Below are 21039 nucleotides of genomic sequence, written 5' to 3' on the forward strand. Positions count from 1 at the left end.
AAAAGTCTGTTTAATTTTAAAGAACTTAAAAATTCATAGTTTTTGAAATTTTCCCCGAAAACTTCGACAAGAGCAAAATAAAGGGAAAAGTCTACAAAGTATTAAAGGTCCCGGGAACTCCCCAAAGGGCTGTACTCTTTTCAACTTTTTTTTCCCCCATATTTTAAACAAAGGAATCAAATATCCAATTCATCTATCTCCATTTTTCGGAGAGAAAAATTTTTTTTGATAACATTTGGTGTTATTTTTTCTTGGCATTAAAGACTTTTACGTATATTCCTATCAAATTCTGTTAGTACAGAAGCCACCTCCCGGGTCCTTTTTGTTTCCCAAAAGAAAAACTTTCTTTTAATAAAAATAATTTAAATGTTTTCAAAAAATATACTTACACTTAACTTGAGTTCAAAAACAAAAAAAAATAAAAGTAAAAATTTCCTATCATGGGCACCAAAAAGGATTTTTATTACACGTAATTTTTTCTTTTTTTTTTCAACTTTCCCTTAACTGACAAAGGAGGTTGATTTTTTAAAGGACTTCGTAAAAATTATAGATTTAGTCCAAATATATTTTCCGTGGAACACCCATGCAAAAAATTTTTCACGAAGGCGCATATTATGTTTCGAGGGAAATATATTTCAATGTTACTTGAAAAACAAATTTTTTTTTTTAAAAACTAGATTTCCAATAAATTTTAAACATGTGCCATCACTATCTTAAAAAAAATTGAAATTTTTTCTGTAATTTTTAAGTTTTATTTTACATTTTAAATTAGGGAAAAATTTTTTTGCCCCTTTTATATATATAATAAAAAAAATTAATTTTTAAAAATAAAATTATAAAAATTTAAAAAATTTATAAAATATATATATATATTATTATATGTGTGTTGTTGTTTTGTTTGTGTGTGTGTGGTGTTGGAAAAATTTTCCCCTGTTTTATGATTCCTATTCTGTCGCATTCAAATGCAGCCCGGGGGCCAATAAAAAAAAAAAAATTTTTTCCCTTTGTTTGAAACAGTGAAAAAACAATTACACAGAAACATTGATTCACAATTCATATTTCACAGAAAAAAAAACAATAATTTCTTTTTAATATACAGTAAGATTAATTTAACAGATGCAAGGGACAATGTTTTATTTAAATAACATTAAAAGAACTGAACTTAAAAGGTTATGAATACATGCTATCAAAATTTTAACACGATTAAAAAATTTCTTTCGAAAAAATTTTTTATCAAAACACTTTACCCTAATAATTTTGAAACGATTATTTTGTAGTTTTCCATAAAATTTTGCGCACACTTAAACCTAACATTTTTTATATACTGAATATTCAAAATTTAATTAACAAAAATTTGTATCAAAGTGGGCATAACTAAAGGGATTAAAATAAAAAGGGGTTACGGATGGGGAAAAGAAAAGCAGCGATTAATAAGTGTTAATTAAATCTCAAAAAATAAAACATTTTCCGTAAATATTCACTTTTGAAAAAAAACGTTTCGTAGTTTAATGTAACCTAGGGCAAGTACAAAACCCTTTTTTAAAAAACTTTACATAAACATTATTATCCTCCCATAATCAAATATGACTAGAAGGGAACCCCCAACATTGGCTAAAGAGGCGCGCCCACAAAAAGGAAATCAAAACCAAAGAAATTAAATAAAAACCCCATGTACAAATCTCAAACCTTTTTTTCGAAATAATTTTTGTCTTTTTTAGTACAACTATCAACTTGCATCACTTAATAGCAAAACAATAAATTAAAAAATTTTTTCGATTTATTTCGCCAAATGATGGATACCTGTATCATTCACTAAAACATTTGTTTACTAGTTTACTAGTACCTAAGTTATCGGTTAATTCATATTTTTATCTAAATTTAAAGAAAAAACAAACTTACATGACTGACGTGAACTCCCTAAGATGTTGAAATTATATTGCATACAATGTCTTCATTTTAATATGGTTTTCTATAAATATCAAAAAATAAAGAAAACAGATTATATTTTGGGTGCAAAGATAACTGAAAGCGATTAAATTTTTCGTTCGAAAAAAAGCTTTCTTTGGGAGGAAACAAATATTTTTTAAAAAGGTTAAACACCCGAAATCACAAATTAACCCATCCTTTTTTAAATTTAAATTGCTTAAGAGAGAATAATACAAACCCCATTTTTTACTATAAAATTTTAAAAATTGCGAGAGTGGTTTTTTGCCCTTTAAACTCTTTATAAAATTTTTTTTACTTTCATAAAAATTTTAAAACGGTAAAAAAGGGTATGTGAGCTTGACTACATATCCTATTTCACATATACTACTTAAATGCTGCCAAAATACGGGAAAATCAAAAATAGAACTTGATTTTTTCACAGAGACATGGCCCCAGCTTCGACAGACTTCAGTATTTACTAAAATTTCGTAACATCAAAGGGGAACAAATTAATAAACATTCTTATCCTGCAAGCACTGAATTTCCAAAAATTTGAAAACCCCAAAATATCAATTTTTTCAACATTCTGAAAGAAAAAACTTCATTTATCAAAAACCTATTTTTAATTTAAATTTAACTTCCCATTATGAAAAAAACAATCTATTTTATCCACTAAAAAAAAATTTGCCCCCAACATGAAACAAAAATCGTATCATCGACTAAAATTTTTTAAATAATTTTTCACAAAATTACAAAAACAAAAGGGATACCATACAGCTAACATCCGATCCCCAGTATTTTACTTTTTTAAAAACCAAATTTGATGAAAAGATCTTGTCTTTTTTACAAAAATTTTTTTTTAAATACTACGTAAGTAAGAGAAGCAATACAAGTGTTTACTTTCCATCAAATAAATATTTGTACAATTTTACAATAGGCCATTGTTTTTTATTCCATAAAAAAATTTTTTTTGTAATTTTAGGGTACATTTACAACCCCATAAACGGGTAACATCAATATGTTTCCCCTTAAAAAACTTTTATTACTACCCCCCCGTTACAATCAATGTACAGTCTTTGGCCGAAGCTCAGGGATTTTAATTCAACAATTGGGGCCAAAAGAAGTTATACATTTTTGAAAACAATATTTCATACCTCCATAAAACCCTTTTTTAATGTCAAAGCCGTCCTACAATTTTTTGTACCTTTTTTTGATAGGGAGTTAAACTCACTTTAAAATTTAGGGGGGGGGTAAATTTTACGTCTCCCCATTTTTTCATTTTAATTTACAGAACAAAATTATTTCATAAATTAATTTCAACCTTTCGAAATCAAAAAAAGGGAATGAAGGGAAAAACTTGTATTTAAGGCAAGGGTAAATTTATTACAAAACAAAAATTGGCAATTTAAATTTTTATTTTCAATTAAAAATTTTTTTGTTTCATAACCACTAATTTATTAGTAAGTTTTTTATAAACCAAAGTCAGAATGGAAAATTTTTGTTCAAAACGTAAAAGTCACCCTGAAATGAAGGAAAAAGTTAATTTTCATGCAAAAAAGGGAAAAAGAATTTTACTTTTTAATCTTAAAATTTTTTTCACTTTATTACCCGAAGTTTTGTATTAGGGTCTGTATGTCACAAATCACAGTGCGATGAAACCCCCCAAAAAGCCAAGGGTAAAGCTTTACAAGTCAAAGTCAAATTTGATGAAAAATTGCTTAATATTTCCCTGTTTGAAAATAAATGCAAACCCCAAAATTTTATTAGAAAAGCCGTGATTTTTTAAAAATGCATTATGTCCCAAAAATTCGTAAAAAGATCAAAAAAAATTCAAATGGATATTAAGGGGTCAAAGGCTTTTTCTTTAAAAAGGGAAGAAAAAAATGGCCTTTAATTTTCTTCTTTTTGAAAATATTTTGTCATTTTTTGCAACAAAACATTTCATTTATGTTAAATGTTAGGAATTTATTAAAACACAAAATTTTCAAACATTAAAGGTCAACCATAATAAAAAAGGAAAAGGTCAAAAAGTGAAAAAATTTGAAAAAAATACCATATTTGTAATAATTTTTATTGTTTAAATATTTGTTTGTCATTTTAAAACTACTTTGTTCATTTTACGATATATGTCAGACGATTCATAAAAAATAATAAAGGGTCAAACCTGGTATTGGGGCCGGGGGTCACTTTTGTATAAAAACACCCCTTTCCCACACTTACTTTTTTTTATCAAAAATACTTGTTGTTATAATTCATTTTTGCAATTTTTTTTAATGATAAAGAAGAAAGGGTTAAGAAATTAGGTCTTATTCTTAAGTAAAAAGGAAAACCCTAAAAAAGGGAAAAAGGGTCAAATTTGTGTAAAAATTCGCAAAAAAACAAAATTTTGAAATGATATTGTTGGGGTTTTTACCCGAAACCAAGTTAATGATTTCAAAACAAGCTCTTTATTTTATTCCAAATCACATCCAAAAGATTTTTCTTTTCACACAAATATCCCATTCTTCACATGCAGATAATTTATCAATGAACAAGCTTTTTTTAAATAACCGTACCCACTCACACTAACCTTTTAATTTTAATAAATCTACATTAAAATTTTCCCAGCCAGGGGTTAAAATCAAAACGAGGTCGGGCAATTCATCAAGATATGGGGCCATTAATTTGTTTTGTTTCTCATTCAGTTTTTCTAGACGGCTTTTAAACAAAAAAAAATCTCCCAAAAACCCGCAACCATCAACTTTCGGGCTTTGATTCTTTATTGTTAGGTTATTTCGTCACTAATAAAACGTTTATAATTCATTTTAAAAATATACAACTGACAAAATCCTTTTGAAAAAAAATGAAAGTAAGTCAAGGGTTCAAAACCCACTAAAGGTCAAAAGGCCTTTTCATTAAAATGAAAAATACAGCATTTTAATTTCTTCTTGTTTCAAATTAAAAATTTTCTTTTTTTCATTGAAATCAATTTTGTCTTATGTTTATTTTTAAAACAAGTCAGAATGCGACTAATTTTTAAAAAAATGATTTTTTTAAATTTTTTTATCAAAAGGTAAAAGGTGAAAATTTTTCGCGAAAGATCGCAAAAAAGCATTTTTGCAATACTTTTTATTGTTAAAGTGTTTTTTTATTATTAAAATTTTTTTGGGTTTTTCCTTTAAAACTCTTCATGTATATATTTTATAGGGGGCAAGTCTACAAGAGATATATAAAAATGATCTAGATTAGCCCCGATGTTAAAGTTAAATTTATTTTCGGGGAAAAATACAAAAGTTCACTTTTTTTATTTTTTTTTCAAACTATCTTTTTATACTTGTTTTATTTCTTTAAAAATTAGCCTTTATTCCTTTCTCCTTACTGCCTTCCACTTCTTAGCCGTTTAATTTTTTTGATTAATGCGGGAATGAACTGCACCGTTTTTTTTGCAGGTCGCTATTCTCCCACCTTGGGGCCAAATGGTTCTGTTTGGGCCAACTTCTGGCGTCTTCTTCCAATAGGGGGCACTTCAAAGGAAAAAGGGGTTTTTGTTCCTTATCCGCATGACATTTAGGTTTTTTCTCAATCAAAACTTCTCAAAGTTTTCTCAGGGCCCGTCTTCAGTGCGCAAAGGGAAAACAGAAAAGCTTTTAGCTTGTTAGACGCCCCTTTTGGGGGGTAACCTCCATTTATATTTTTTGTCTGACGCAAAGCTTTCTTCCACAGAGTCTGAGCTTTTCTGATAAGTTGGGGTTTTTGGGTTATTTGTCTGGTTTCTGTTTTTCAAGTTTATGCTCCTTTTTTCCAGTAGCCCCAATGTGCAGCAAACTATCGAAATCTACTTGTTTTTAGGCAGGAGATTGATGTTTTCAAAGTTCTGTTAGGTTTTTTCTGAAGGCCCGCGAAGAGCCCAAAAACTACTTGGGGCTTTTAGGAAAAATTTCCCTTTTTTTCTCGCCTATTTCGGTGTCCCCATGTGGGGCTTGCACGGATCTGAGTTGGCATCCTTTCCGACGTAGAAGAGTTTGAAGGGGGAGCTGTCCCGAAATTTTATGTACACCCCCCCAAGCTTTTTGAACTGCCTTTTTCCCCTGATACTTGGATTCTTTGGGTCAAAGGGGTTACGGTTATTGACATTTCTAGCTAAAAAGGTTTTGGGAAACCTGATGTTGCTTTCCCCTTTTTTTCTTTCTCCTCACCCCCAAATCGATCTTGGGGGCACATTGTCGGGGAAAAAATTTTGGGCTCGAGCGGGCCCGCCTCGTTCCGTTGCTGCTTTCATTTTTTCTTTTTTTCGATGTGGAAAAGACTCTGTCTTTTCAGTTTGTTCTTGGTTTGCCTCGAATTTTATTGGATGGGGGGATTGGGCTTTTTTTCCTTCTCTCATGGGCAAAAGTTTTTTTTTTTACTCTCGCTTTTTCTTATTGGTCGGTTGGCTGTCTTTTTGATTTATTTTTTTTTGATTTTTTTTCATTGCCCCGGGGGTTACCCCCCCCGAAAATTTAACCTTTTCCAGTTTATCTTTTTGGGTTTTTAACGGTACCAATGAGGTTGAGCGTACCTGCTATGCCGTCGTTTTCCGTTAACTTGCAGAGGGTCTTTGCTTACTCCCCAACTTTTTCCCGCCGTTTTTTTTCATAGCACTGTTTAGTTTTTTTTTAAGGCCTCTTCTTGACCTTTTAAAGTCAGATTTGACCTTGATATTTTTAATTATTTCAAAATGTTTCACTTTATAAAACATTTTAATTAATATTTAATTTAAAAATTTTTAAATACCCTAAAAAATAATGAAAAATCGTTGCAAAAATATGGGTTTTTGAATTAAAAACGCCCAAAAATTTGACCCTTTTCCTTTGATAATGGGTTTTCTTTTCCTTATTTGGCAAGACCTCATCCCGACCTTCTTGATATTTACAGAAAAAAAAATTGCCAACAAAAATTCTAAAAAGAGCTATTTTTTTTAACAAAGTAATGATAAGTATACAAATTGATTTTTACATAAAAATGACCCCCTTAAAAACCAGTTCGACCTTTACTTATTTTTCTTTCCTGAAAACGCTGACATTTACTTAAAAGAAAACTTTTAGTTCTAAAAAAAACAAAAAAAATACTTTTAAACAATAAAAAAATTACAAACAGGGGTAAAATTTTCAATTTTATTCACTTTTTTGACCCTTTTACCTTTTTAAATTATGGTTGACCTTGAATGTTTTGGGAAAAATTGCAAACGACATCACCATTTTTAACATTAAAATAATTTTTTTTGTTTATTATATCGACAAAATACCTTTTAAAAAGAAGAAAAATTAAAGAGTATTTTTTTATTCTTTTTCTTGTTTGCCTTTAAAAAAACCTTTAAAATCACATTTGAAATTGTCTTTTTTTTAGACATAATTTATTTCTGACATTGTGGGACTATTTTATTAAAAAAATACCAATTTCAAATAATGAGTAAATGATTAATATTTTAAAAAAAGTATTCATGCAATTTTTTTCAAAAATTTTCCTTTGCCTTTGTTAACTTTTCCCTTGGCTGTTTTTATTTGCACTGCTACTTTGTCGACATCAACATTAAAACAAATTGACTTCAGTACTAACAAAGTGATTATCAAAAATTTGAAAAAGTAAAAGTAACATTTTTCTATTTTTCATAAAATTTTTTTGACCCTTTATTATTAGGGTTTCCCCTTTACGTTTTGCAATAAAATTTCATTCTGACTTTTACTGATAGCACATTTAACTAATAACGAGTGACTTGGAAACAAACTTTTTTTAAAAAAAAAAATTTTTTAAATATGCCATTTTTTTTGTTTGTACTAAATTTGACCTTTTACCTTAAAAATCAATTTGCCTTCATTTCCTTTTTTATGAAATTTTTTTTTTTGACATTGGGTTTACATTAACATTATGACAACAAATAGCTACTGAATTAAACATGAAAAAACGGGAACGTAAATTTAAAAACCCCCCCCCAAAATTTTTTTAAAATGATTTAACCTCCCTATCCAAACATAATGAACAAAAATAGAAGGGCCCGGCTTTGACACTTTAAAAATGGGGTTTTTAGGGGAAAAAAATATTGTTTTCAAAAATTATAAAAATTTTTTTGGGCCCCAATGTTGCAAAAAAAGTCCGTGAGCTCTCGACCATTAATCGGGGGGGTTTTTTTTCATCACTTTTTTCAAAAAAGATTCACACCTTTCCCCCATTTTTTTTTTCTGGGATCCAAATTCGTCTTGTCGTAATTTTTTTTGCATCCTTTTATTCATGACGTAAAAGTAAACGTAAAAAGAGTTCCACCTTGTACTCATTATTTTTTTTCTGAGATCTAATTTTGCTAAGAAGGGAAAATTTAGTGTTCATGCTGTAAATGGGGGGGTTTTTCTGATCACCTTTATTTCACGACTTTAAAAAGTAAATGGAAAAATCACACCTTTCACTTGCATTTTGTTTACGGAGACAAAGTTTTCGTCTAAGGGGAAAGGCATTTAAAATTAAAGGGTGTAGATCGGAAGTGTTTTAATCTCTTTTTTTTAAAGACTTAAAAGAAATGGCTCAAATTCAAACCTTGCAATTTCTTATTAATTTTTGGGGAGCCAAATCTTGTTTTCGTATAACATTGAAATTTTTTTTTCAATTTCTTTATCAGTTTTATCTCACAGTTTAAAAATAAATGACAAGAAAAAACACACCTTGTACTTTCATTATTGGTTTCTTTGGGTCCAAACTGTCTAACCGTAAGGCGCAGACAGATTGCATGAACTTTTTCCAAAATCATTTGGTGAGATAAACTTTTTTCCAACTGGAACGATCTTAAAACCAGTTTAAAATTAAATTAAAATGAGATTGTAAAATTTTATTTAGAATAATTAAGGAAAAACATGAAGTCGAAAAACATAATGAAAAAATCAATCAAAATAATTTGGAAGTTAACGGAAAACAATTTTCCCCAAAATTTCCGAACAGACATACGCTATCTCTGTAGTTTGTGTAAATACTGGTGAGCATGGTGACTGCTGCTCCTTATTATCCCCTATGTATTCATCATATTTGCTGTTGTTTTCTGTCACTATATGTCCTGTTTCTTTTTGTCCATTTATTTTAGAAGCATCAGTAACACTGCCATGAGTTGTCTGCTTATGCTGCTCAGTTTCCTCTTTTTCACGGATAAGGTCTTTAAGGCTCGTATTTTCCAGCGTGAGAATTTCAACCCTATCAGCCAGTTCACTAAGCTGTCTCTTCAAGACAGAGACTTTCCTTTCAGGTTTAAGCTGGCCAATTTCCTCTGTCAGTTTCGCTTGTTTGTCTTCTAAATCTGAAATAGTGTAAAAAGTAAGAGTTTATGTTACCACACGCAAATGACATAAAATGACTATTTTGGAGTGCACATATGTATTACTTTGTCATAATTTACTACCTTTGTGCGGAAGGTACAAAACGTATTTACAGAACGTGGTGGATGGGCATGGAAACAAAGTACATGTAATTACTTACAATTGTTCTTACAACCGTAAGTAGCTATCGTTAAACGAAGCAATATCAGACTTTAATCTTTACTAATTCCTCTGCATGGTACAATAGGAACTTTGAATCGTCAAAATACGGGTGTCGTTCATAGATTTTAGTTCCACAATTTCTTACGTTTCAGATACTTAAGTTGACTAACTTCAACTTAATTTATTAAAGAGTAATGTTTCGTTAGAGTAATATCCTTACTAATACCTTTAATTGTTTTCTCCGATACATCTAGACGCTTTTGTGTGACTGCCCTTTCAGCTTCAGTGTGTTCCTGTAATTCTTGAGCTTCTACAAGAGCATCTTCCAACTGAATGATGCGCATGCTCAGTGACTCCACTGTCTGATTCATATCCGTCTACAATATATTTTTAAGTGACATATTTCGCATTAGAAGGGAATAGAGGACATACCGTCAATATCAAATTATCGCCATGACATTAAAATACAAGACTATAAAATATTTCACTGTAATAAACATTTGTTGGACAATATACTGTTGGTAAACGTTGGCGTGGAACATGTTGCATGTGATGATAGATGCGTATACACTGGCTACTTTAAAACTCTATTAAATTCCTATTTTTAATTATCTCGTCTCGTCATGGTTCTACATCTGAATCTGTTTCTCCCGTTACATTTTATGTATTTGTTATCACATTCATGGTTAGTACCCAATAGAGCCGGGTCCGGACACAGTACCCTTTTCATAATGATTTACCTACCATATCTTCTTTCATGTGTGATTTGTATTCTTCCAACTCTCCCATTCGCAGCTCTACGCTCATTTGTCGTCTGTTCAGCCGCCATTTTTCCCGTTTCAGCGTGTCTGTTAGATCTTGAGCAACGTCGAGATTTTCCCTAAGTTTTTCGTATAAACTTGTTTCTCCTTTTGAAGCTTCATCTTTATTCTGTAAGGAAAAGTACCTACGTTATGTATGATTGTTGAAACTATTACTGTAGCATCTTTTAACGCCATGGTTTAACAACAAAAAAAGCTACATGAGGCTGAAATTAGGACTCTCATGCATATGGTATACAAGCATGACATTGTCAGGAAGTCTGAATCTTAAATGGCTCAAAAACACCTCCCCTCATTCCAAATGGCAACCATTTTCAAAATGGCCGCCTGAAATTCTACTATAAAGAAAAATAAAAGGTTTGTGTAGATTTCTCGGAAGCACAGAGCATCCGAAACACAGCCAGAGGGTCGACCGGCATCGCAAAGTAGGCACAATAAGAAAGTGTAGTGGAAAGATATAGCAGATAGGTTGTTTCAAAATTCCAATAACAAATACATTTTAATTATATGTAAAATACAAAAAAAATGGTTGGATTAAAGGGTTTGGGGATGTAGAGAGAAGTGGAAGTGTAACAGTAGAATCAGAATAGTGTGAGTTACTCCCCTTTGTTTTACAAACGTCATTTATACGTCAGTAGTAACATAAAGTAAGTATGCCATTTATCTAAATCAGTTGAGATATGATTAAACTAATACATTAGAGATGTAATTTTGATCCATGTCAATTATTTGATGAAAGTTTGGTTATGAAATACGTTTCACGTACGTTTGGTCACTGGGCGCTTGATTGATGTTTTAGGTAGGGAGCGTTCAATAGAATCAGAAATAATTGATCAGCCGATGAAATTTAAGTCGTGCATGAGTGATCCACTCAGCTGCTATAAATACAGGGATTCGCCATATTTTGATCAGATCGTTGCAGAATTTCGACAGAGTCAGACCATTGGAAGATACTGGGACTTTGACTGGGCATTAATAAACCTCCATCATCTCTAGAAAGCTAGCTTTCAGAGATATGGTAACATATTAGTGTTAAAAAACCAGGTCGCAATCGATTTGAAACAGATATAAGTATTATAAGGCAGAAGACATTGTATATACAAAAAGCTGGAACTTTGTTATATATCCCTACCAGCAGTGTCCAACAAATCAATTGCCCGGAGCCCGCGGGCTACCAAAAAATCCGGAAGTAAGCCCGCCGGGCAACCATAACGCTAAAGCATTAGTAGCCCGGTCATTGTTGATTTATAAAATCAACATCCGGTCGTTTACTCGATTTTAGCCTGCAATAAACAACAACTGACCATGTGTTACGATTATCCGGTCGTAACTGGTTCAAACTAGTTTATATTTAACCCCGCCCATTAACGGTAGTTGCAGAAACAGTCTCCGACTTCGCGCCGATTTTTTTATTAACTAATTACGTCACGGCGAGTGCATAGGTAATGAGAATCATTGAAGTGTAAATATTAATTGATAAAGGGTATTGATCCATAAAAAAAGTGAAAACCACGACAAAAACTCGCCAATTAATGAATTATGGTAAGTGGCCAGCTGATCACAGAGCACGTGAAAAGTGCCCTGTAAGATTTCTTCATGCAAGCTTTAAATTACACTATTGATTACTATAATAAGTATATAACTAAGCAGTCTGGTCCTACCATAATTTCATCTAGAAAATCCACAATTTTTAATGAATTTCGTAAGCAAAGTTGAGTTTAGAATGTTCGTCCACGATTCTAAGAACACCCGATGTCGTATGCAAATTTTCCATATCAATTCCTTTAAAAAAGCTATCAGTGTAATTTTTTATGATTATTAACATCAAAATTTGAGGAACTACCTTTGGTTTACCTTAGTGAGTCAAGTAATCTGAGCGAAAACCACTTTCACACAATATTCCAAAAGTGTACCAGTACCCGAATAGTATATTTTGGATATATTTTTTTACAGACTGCTTTAACATGTTTCTGTTAATGAAATATCGATGAAAGACCTAATCAATATAACATGAATTTTTATAAATATTAGTGTACAATGTGACCTGAAACAGACCTTTTTATTATGTTGTAACATGATCTTGGTTTCAAACTTAAAGGCCCTCCATAATTTCATATTTATATGAATAACTTAACATCCTTGGTGATATTTTTTAAGCAAAAATACTTGAATACTTTGACAAAAATATAAAGTAATGTAAAAACCCTTGGTAAACACTGGTAATGGTATTGGGAAGATATCATTTACCATTTTATTCTGTGATAAGTATTCAAAATTAATGCAATGATCATAAATGTAATGAATACTAGCTTAACTTAACTATAAACATCTAGAAATGCTTTTTGAGCTCTAGAAATAACACTAAATTTAACAAGAGTGAATTTGTAGCAGTCAATATTTCTATGAATAAAGAGAATGAAATACTGACCTTTTTTTCTGTTTTCCAACATTCTTAACAAAAGGGGTCTGTAACAGTATTTGGACAATATATATATCGAAATAAACATTTATCGTCATTCAACTATATATGTAGACTAATACGATATGAATGTGTCTGCAGAACAAAAACAAACACACAGGTTTATTTTGATGTTTTTAAATTTATTTACCAAACATTGTTATAGAACTCTTTGATTCTCACAGCTCAGTAAGTCAGGTTCGGATAGAGCAAGTTCATACTTTCGGAGTTAAAATTGCTGGGCAACTACAAAAAATGCTGGGCTACCAGTAAAAAATTCTGGTAGCCCAGTGGGCTACCAGCAAGATTATAAATTTGTCGGACACTGCTACCAGTAAGTTACTAACATATCTCATTAGTCTAACTGACGCCTCGCGTCATAGCTATTGGGATAGTTATTGGACTAGAGGAAAGTATCGGGTTGCAGTTAAAGGTAGATACATCAGACATTTCTATATAATCATAGTGTTAAAATAAGCTGAAAGCTGAAGTTATAAGAAAAGTCAAGCTACCGTTGATATAGTTTTGTGTTTGTTTTATATGATATAACAGATAATTTAAATTTAAGCTGATTATTTTTGAAACACCTAATCATTTACGAATCATTTGTACAGAATCAATAGGCAGGAAGCCATAAGAAAAATTCATATATACATTTATTTGCATAGCTGTATAAAGCAACCTTTTAAATAATAGACCGCTCAGAACACGTTACAGAAGAAAGGAAGAATGAATGTTCTACCGGGAAAACCACGCTCAAAAAACGTAGTCTACCTTTAGCGTAAACATATACGTGAACTAGACACACGCACACGCGCACACATACACACACAGCAAACAAACAGACAGGCAGGTAGAAACAACACATTGGGCCACCGCCAAGGGACGGCTGGTATCCAAAAAATATGTATGGTACTTAACCTCACTCATATTAAAATGAGAGAGGCGGAAATGCAATGGGGCGATGGAACAAAGAAAGAAACACCACCAACAAACAGCCTGAACTATAACTTAAAAAATAACAAATGTACTCATTTTAATATGAACGATGCTAAGGTTACCTGGACATGAATTTCCTCTATGTGTTTAAGACAGACAGACAAATTATCCAAGCTATCCACGAGATCTTCAGCTGTGTCCACCAACGCTATTGACTGCTTATGGTTGAATACTGGATTGATATTCAATGTATTCTTCTTCGCCATTGCAAAAACTCCAAATTTCAGAACTGTTCACTGATATCCTCTGTTGTTGTTTTTTTTTTCAAATGATTCTCGTCCGATCAGATCACTTCGTGTCTAACTTCCAGATACTTCAATATCTTTACAGTAGAAAGACATGAATGCGCTTTTTAATTCCGTGATGACTTGAAATGATACGCAGACTGTAAACACTGGCTGTTTGACTTGTATGTATGAATCAGTATGCAAATCATATACGCAGTAGTCATATTATTAGAACAATATACATTGTATATTAAAGACAGTAATTAATCCATCAAAACTGTCAACAGTTTACAATATTATAAAATTTGTCACACACGTGTCCTTTCTTCCTGATCGTTATTTTACCATTGAGACAGAGTGAATTCTTGTTGTTGTCTTGATCAACTTCTGTACGTAAAGGAGAAAGAAAAAGTATTTGAGGATTAAAATATGTAATTGTCTAATTGATGCAATAAAGAGAGCATGCGTCATACAAGAATATATTATATTTATAAATTAGAACGTTGTGATAATTTTGTATGCCAAATTATGTTGTAATTGCCACAAAGAAGGTCGAAATCTTACATGTACACATGGTACATAGATGATGTTCTTTATGCTGTAAAGATAGGACAGTACTTGATAAATTACCTTTGACTTTCCCCCTAAATTTACTTCCTAAAAGTTTTATTTCCCGATCTGTGTATCAATTCAAGGCGTACGCTAGAGTCTCTGTACACGAGGTGGGCGAAATTTTTCCCAATTACAGAATTTCTTCAAACTTTGGATATTGAAGTACAATCATCTATGAAACAAAGATATGCAATAAAAGTTATAGGTCACCAGTATTGAAAAAGAGTTATCTGCCCTTGAAAACGGCATTTCCCCAAGTATTACATACAATTTGTCCGCTTTTCTTTCATTTTGTAAAACCTATCATCCCCTGCACTACGTAAACTCATTTTCATTCTTTGTCCAATTAAAAAAAAAAACACTTCAATCACTGTAGTCTCTTTGCATCGCAAAGTTTACACTGTTTTTTCTTATTTCTTGTTTTCCTGTTTGATTTTCTGAGTTTTATATTCTCTTACTTACTACATTTTTTCTTAGGTGCTTACCAGTTACCGAGCATAACCTACTTCAATCATTTCTTTACTTAATCGTACAAAACAAACATACTGTAACTGATAGCCTAATGTTGTAGGTTTATGTCCATAAACATATGTTTTTTTAAAATCTAATTGAGTATCAAAAATCCTAAATAAGTAATAAAACAAATAGACTTATGAGTATGATGTAAGAGCTTTTCACTATGTGATATACAACGAATGTTGAGTCCAATAAATTGTAACTTCCTTCTTCATAGTGAAACTGAAATTTCTCTCCTGGGAGATAGAAATTACAGAAACAGAAAATGTAAAAAGAGATAGAAATAAGAGATAATGTTGAATCTTTCAGAAAGAATCTACTAAATTATTTTTGCAGAAATTGACTATGATAAAGGATGGGTGTGTTCTATACCGTATGTCCACTGTGATATCACCTTATAACTATTTTATGAGAAAATCCAGGATTAACTGACTTTTGACTTCTAGGTTTTATATTAAAATATTTTTAGTATAATATGTTGTCAGTCTAGTAGCTAGTCTAGCTCAAGTCTGATCGATTTTACTTTTACTTTCCACGTTAAGGTTAAGAGATATATCAAATGTATTTAATGCTTCATAAAACATACAGTAAAGGTGCGTTGCGCAAACCACAGTTATTATTGTAAGAATGATCAAAGATCAAAGAAAATTATGACCGGTTTTATCTTTCTAGGATCTTCAGATGTAACTAAATGTAAAGTGTATGTTCAGTTTTACAGATTTTCCGTGTTAAAAGTACATGACAAGGTTCTAGGTACATTTTGTAACAGGCGCGGGCTAGTATATTGCCCAATTATTCTCCATTTCAAGGCAAATGGTCTTAAGAGTACGTGTGGCCAGACATAATCACAATATACAAATGTTCTAGACCAAACCAGCAAAATTGATTAAAAATTTAATTTATATTTTTCTGAAGTATAGTTTATGTAAGGGTTTTTTTTTATCGACAAGACAATGCAGTTATATTACTTAACATTTAATAATTTCAAAATAATCTTGCAGTCTTTCTTATGCTCATGAATATAATTTGATTTGGCTTTTATTTTTTAAGTTTTAATATCATTAAACTAAACTAATTGTCTTAAATAACAATAACAATTTATTCTGCAGTTAGTTTTATATGAATTGAGTAAAGATTTATATGTGAGCATTTTACCCATTGTTAATCATGTGAACTAGTATATTTAGTAGAAGCTTTTTTTCCAAACACTCAGCAATATTCTTTGATTTCTAATCGAGTAACTGATAATTTTCAAAGGAACTAAAGATAAATGGCTAACGGTATTTACCTTCCCTTTAGATCAATAAGCCAACATTTGGATTTGTAGGCAGTTGTGCATCCAACTCGGCTAACTACTTTAAATATTTGCATGACACAACCTTAAGCTCACAGGTATGATCAAAGCTTTGTTGCCAGACTCACTGAAACAATGGAAGTCTTGTGGCCAGGTTCACTGATATGTAGAAGTTTTGTAGTCAAGTTCGCTCACATGTAGGAGTTTTGTGGTCAGGGACACTGATGTATGGAAGTTTTGTGATCAGATTCACGATGTGTGGAATTTTGTGGTCAGGTTATATGATATGTAGATGTTTTTGGTCAGATTCTTTCATATGTGGAAACTTTTTGGTCAGGTTCTCTAATATGTGGAATTTTTGTGGTCAGGGTCACTGATATATGGAAGTTTTGTGATCAGGTTCACTGATATGTGGGCTTTTTGTGTTCATATTCTTAGATATGTAGAAGTTTTTTGGTTAGGTTCTCTGATATGTAAATGTTTTTTGGCCAGGCTCACTGATATATTGAAGTTTTGGTGTCAGATTCACTGATAGGTAGAAGTTTTGTGGTCATGTTCTCTGATATGTAGAAGTTTTGTTGTCAGGTTCTCTGATATGTGGAAGTTTTATGGCCAGGTTCACCGATATGTAAATGTTTTGTTGCCAGGCTCACCGATATATTGAAGTTTTGGTGTCAGGTTCACAGATATGTAGAAGTTTTGTTGCCAGGTTCACTGATATGTAGAAGTTTTGTTGTCAGGTTCTCTGATATGTGGAAGTTTTATGGCCAGGCTCACCGATATGTAGAAGTTTTGTTGTCAGGTTCTCTGATATGTGGAAGTTTTATGGCCAGGCTCACCGATATGTAAATGTTTTGTGGCCAGGCTCACTGGTATATTGAAGTTTTGGTGTCAGGTTCACTGATATGTAGAAGTTTTGTTGTCAGGTTCTCTGGTATGTAGAAGTTTTATGGCCAGGCTCATCGATATGTTGAAGTTTTGTTGTCAGGTTCACTGATATGTGGAAGTTTTGTGATCAGGTTTCACTGATACGTGGACGTTTTGTGGTCAGGTTCTCTGATATGTAGACGTTTTGTGGACAGATTCTCTGATATGTAGAAATGTTGTGGCCAGACTCAGTGGTGTGTTGAAGTTTTGTTATCAGGTTCCCTTATATGTTGAGGTTTTGTATGGAAGTTGTGTGGCCAGGATCACTGATATCTGGAAGCTTTTAGGCCAGGTTCACTGATATGTTGAAGTTTTGTTGTTAGGTTCACTGATGTGTGGAAGGTTTGTGGCCAGGTTAACTGATATGTGGAAGTCTTGTTGCCATACTCAATGATATGATCAAAGCTTTGTGGTCGGACTCACTGATGTGTAGAAGCTTTGCGGTCAGAAAGTATCTACTGATATCATAGAAGCTTTATGGTCAAATATTGTAGATTGTAAACTTTTTGTTATGATTTTGGATTTTAAGCCCCCGTAATAATGGGATAACCACATTTATTATCCCCGTTATAGACATAGAAACGGTTGGGGGACATCCACACCTCAAAATGCATGGCAAAAAGGAAATAAACAGATATTCTGTATTTGTAATGCATTTCTTTTGAGGTAAATTTAAAATAATGCAAACGACCAACAGTCTTGAATATCAACCAGTACTATCACCTCAAACAGGAAAAGCTTTAAAGCACGAATACTCCAGAATGTGCATACTGAGACTACGAAACCAAAACGCATGTACTTACAGTAATTCATGACTCTCATTCTAAATTCTATCAAACACAGAATGCTTTCGAAGACTCCACAACCCCTCGAACTTAACGTTAATAATTAGATTTTGAAATAGTTCAAGTATATACATGTAGTTAAAATAATGCAACTAAATAATTACCAAGTCATCAAGTTCTATTAATCCCTGTATATTCTGAAAGATTGTCTTACTTAATATAACATCTATTATATTTATAGTTAGTTATTTCAGACGATTGATAACTATATCCTTCAAGTTAAGATTTCTATACTGCAAGTGTAATTCATAATTTCATCAAAATTAAAACCACAAACTTGACAAATACGGACTTACATAAATGACGTTGAATCCCTTAGGCTACTAATGAAAATGTAGAGTTTTAAACTAAAATAATATCCTAATGCTAGATTCATTGAATTTCTATAAATGATGGTAAATAAAGACAACAGAAAGTTATAAGCGATGTTCAAAGATAACCTCACACTGAACCTTAAATATCTATATTTCGTCGTTCTTAGAGTTTCGCATTCCTTATACGCCGGAGGGTTTGACAGGTTGAAGACCACTAAATGATAGATTTAATCAATACACAAACTGTGATAAACAATGTAAAACTCACCTTACCGATAAATGGAATTTGATTTGTTTTAGATAATGAAAATACATGTTTTTGTCATTACAAAACTTTTGTCTAATTCCTTAGACAATACCAACTTACTGATAAGTGCGGGCACTAACGTGGCATCCAAGTTTCAAGTTTATTCAATAAGTTCTCAGTTTGTACACGTACAAAAACATCCCAATGGAGCCTCAACATGTATTTCGCATTTCAAATGTCGTTACCTTGCTGAAAGTAGTACGTATAGAAATGAAAAGTCTACTTTGGACGTATCCCGATAATCTGCCAAGCATATCCAGTGTTTATTATAAATTCAAACCAAAATATAATACCGTATGGTACGTCCAGTTTTGCACGATTATATACAGTCAACCCTGTGTTAAAGACCACCTCTGAACAGAGACCACCTGGCTGTAAAGACCACATGTGCTGTTTCCCATTTTAACATTTACGGTGTATTTTAACCTTTGAATAAAGACCACTTCCCAATAAAGACAACATTTTGGCTCTCCCAAAGGTGGTCTTTATAGACAGGTTTGACTGTATATTGACTAACTTCCCTTGCATAATCAGCTTGACCATGCAAGTCTAGCTGCCCTTTCATTACTGAACTAGGTTTACACTTCTCTCTTGTATCAATTTAAAATGTTTCAAAACGCACTATTTTCAGTTGAACTCTATCTGGATTATGCTACATTCCCATGGAAAAAAAACTGTTCTTTTGTCTTTCTCAACAAATTACCCTTACCCCAGATTTTGGCAGATTAAAAAATATTAGTTTCAATTCAAGTTTTTAATTCATAAATTTTCTACATTAATCAACACAGCTGTTTTTATAGCATTTCATAGAGAGAGAAAACGCACGACACAGATTTCATAAAAGATGTCAACGTTAATGTAGACTGATCTTGTTTTTAGGGCGCTATCAGTTTGATGTGAAGTTGAACCTGTCTTTGTGGTCACCATTATTAAGCAACCACTTGCCTTAAAAACAAATTTCCCAAACTGACTTTGTTCTGAATTCAACTTGTCTTAAGCAGCCACCGAACAGGGTTGCAAACACAAACTCCCTTGCATATTTTTCATGGAAAATATCTACCTATGGTTATATTTTCAGTGTACTGGTTGTGAATTTAGAATAGTTATAGATAAATGTATTTACCAAATCTATACGAAAGTAATAAACAGCTAAAATTGGCTAATTCATATAAGATCGTTTGAAGTCATGAAATAAATGTTTTCAGTACTTTACACTCGGGACATGTTTGTCGTTTGTCAGTAATTGAATTAAACAGAAGATAATAAATGATTAAAAGGGAAACAAATCGTCCGCTTACCATGCCACTCGTCTTGTAAATTATACCATAAAATTACAACAAAACTGACTGTAGGAGAACTATAAATAATGATCTATCATTTAAAGCGTGTAATTAGTATTTATAACCTACGGCAAGTAAACACTTGATATTATAATTACTGTTACTTCTACGATAGTATTACAGTAAAACCTATATTAAACAGCCAGTTAAGGACCGACACAATCTGCAAGGAAGTTTGCGTTTGCAACACTGTTCACTGATGTCCCAGTTAGTAGTAGATGGCCGGTGATTATTTTAATAAGCATGGACCGGAAATTTTTAATAATTATGATGATATATTTCATTCGTTCATGATTACGTAGGATGTAGTCTTTCATAACATTTTGTTTACTTACCACTTCTAATGATCTGACAATATCTCTCCTGTAGAATATTAATTTATTGTTCTATATATTTTTTTTAGAAATCTTGAGTTATTTGTCCATCTGGAGTTATTTTACTAAATGCTCCTAATATTTCATTTGATCTAAATCAGTGTGCCAAAAAATACAACCCTAACATGAAACAGTTTGGTCATACAATAATAAAAGAATCTTGACAATATTTGACATTACTGAGTTGCTAATTAACCATTTTTCACATCTTACTCCATTGGTGTTTAATGACTTGTTTGATATACTTCAAAGTAACTTCCGGATGCTGGTGCTGCATACGGCGTGCAAGTATAACTGGTTATTGTGCATGACACGGGTTCAGGTTTCTGTCTTGCACAAGTTTATCTTTTTTCAAATTTGATACTAGGGCGGCCTCAGTGGCCGAGTGGTTATGGTCGCTGACTTCAAATCACTTGTCCCTCACCTGTGTGTATTCGAACCTCATCTGGGGTGTAGAATTCTTCATGTGAGGAAGCCATCCAGCTGGCTTAGAGAAGGTCGGTGGTTCTACCCAGATGCCAGCCCGTGATGAAATAATGTCCGGAGTGGCATCTGGGATCTTCCTCCACCATGCATAGCTGGAAAGTCATCATATGACCTATAATTG

At 32.1% G+C, this 21039-nt stretch overlaps 1 protein-coding gene across 1 annotated transcript in view; it reads right to left on the reverse strand.

The window, feature by feature from the left end:
- The window catches only part of LOC123542728 (myosin-16-like), a 33575-nt gene extending 15248 nt beyond the window's left edge, over positions 1-18327 (reverse strand). The window contains exons 1-5 of the mRNA XM_053538018.1: positions 18202-18327; positions 13739-14290; positions 10143-10328; positions 9625-9775; positions 8867-9217 (exon numbers count right to left, since the gene is read on the reverse strand). Of these exons, the coding sequence (XP_053393993.1) occupies positions 8867-9217; positions 9625-9775; positions 10143-10328; positions 13739-13882 (832 nt within the window). The 5' untranslated portion in view covers positions 13883-14290; positions 18202-18327. The remainder of the gene's footprint in view (positions 1-8866; positions 9218-9624; positions 9776-10142; positions 10329-13738; positions 14291-18201) is intronic.
- Between the last annotated feature and the right edge of the window lie 2712 nt (positions 18328-21039).

The sequence above is a fragment of the Mercenaria mercenaria genome, chromosome 1 (assembly GCF_021730395.1).
Source record: "Mercenaria mercenaria strain notata chromosome 1, MADL_Memer_1, whole genome shotgun sequence".
Taxonomy (NCBI): Eukaryota; Metazoa; Mollusca; class Bivalvia; order Venerida; family Veneridae; genus Mercenaria; species Mercenaria mercenaria.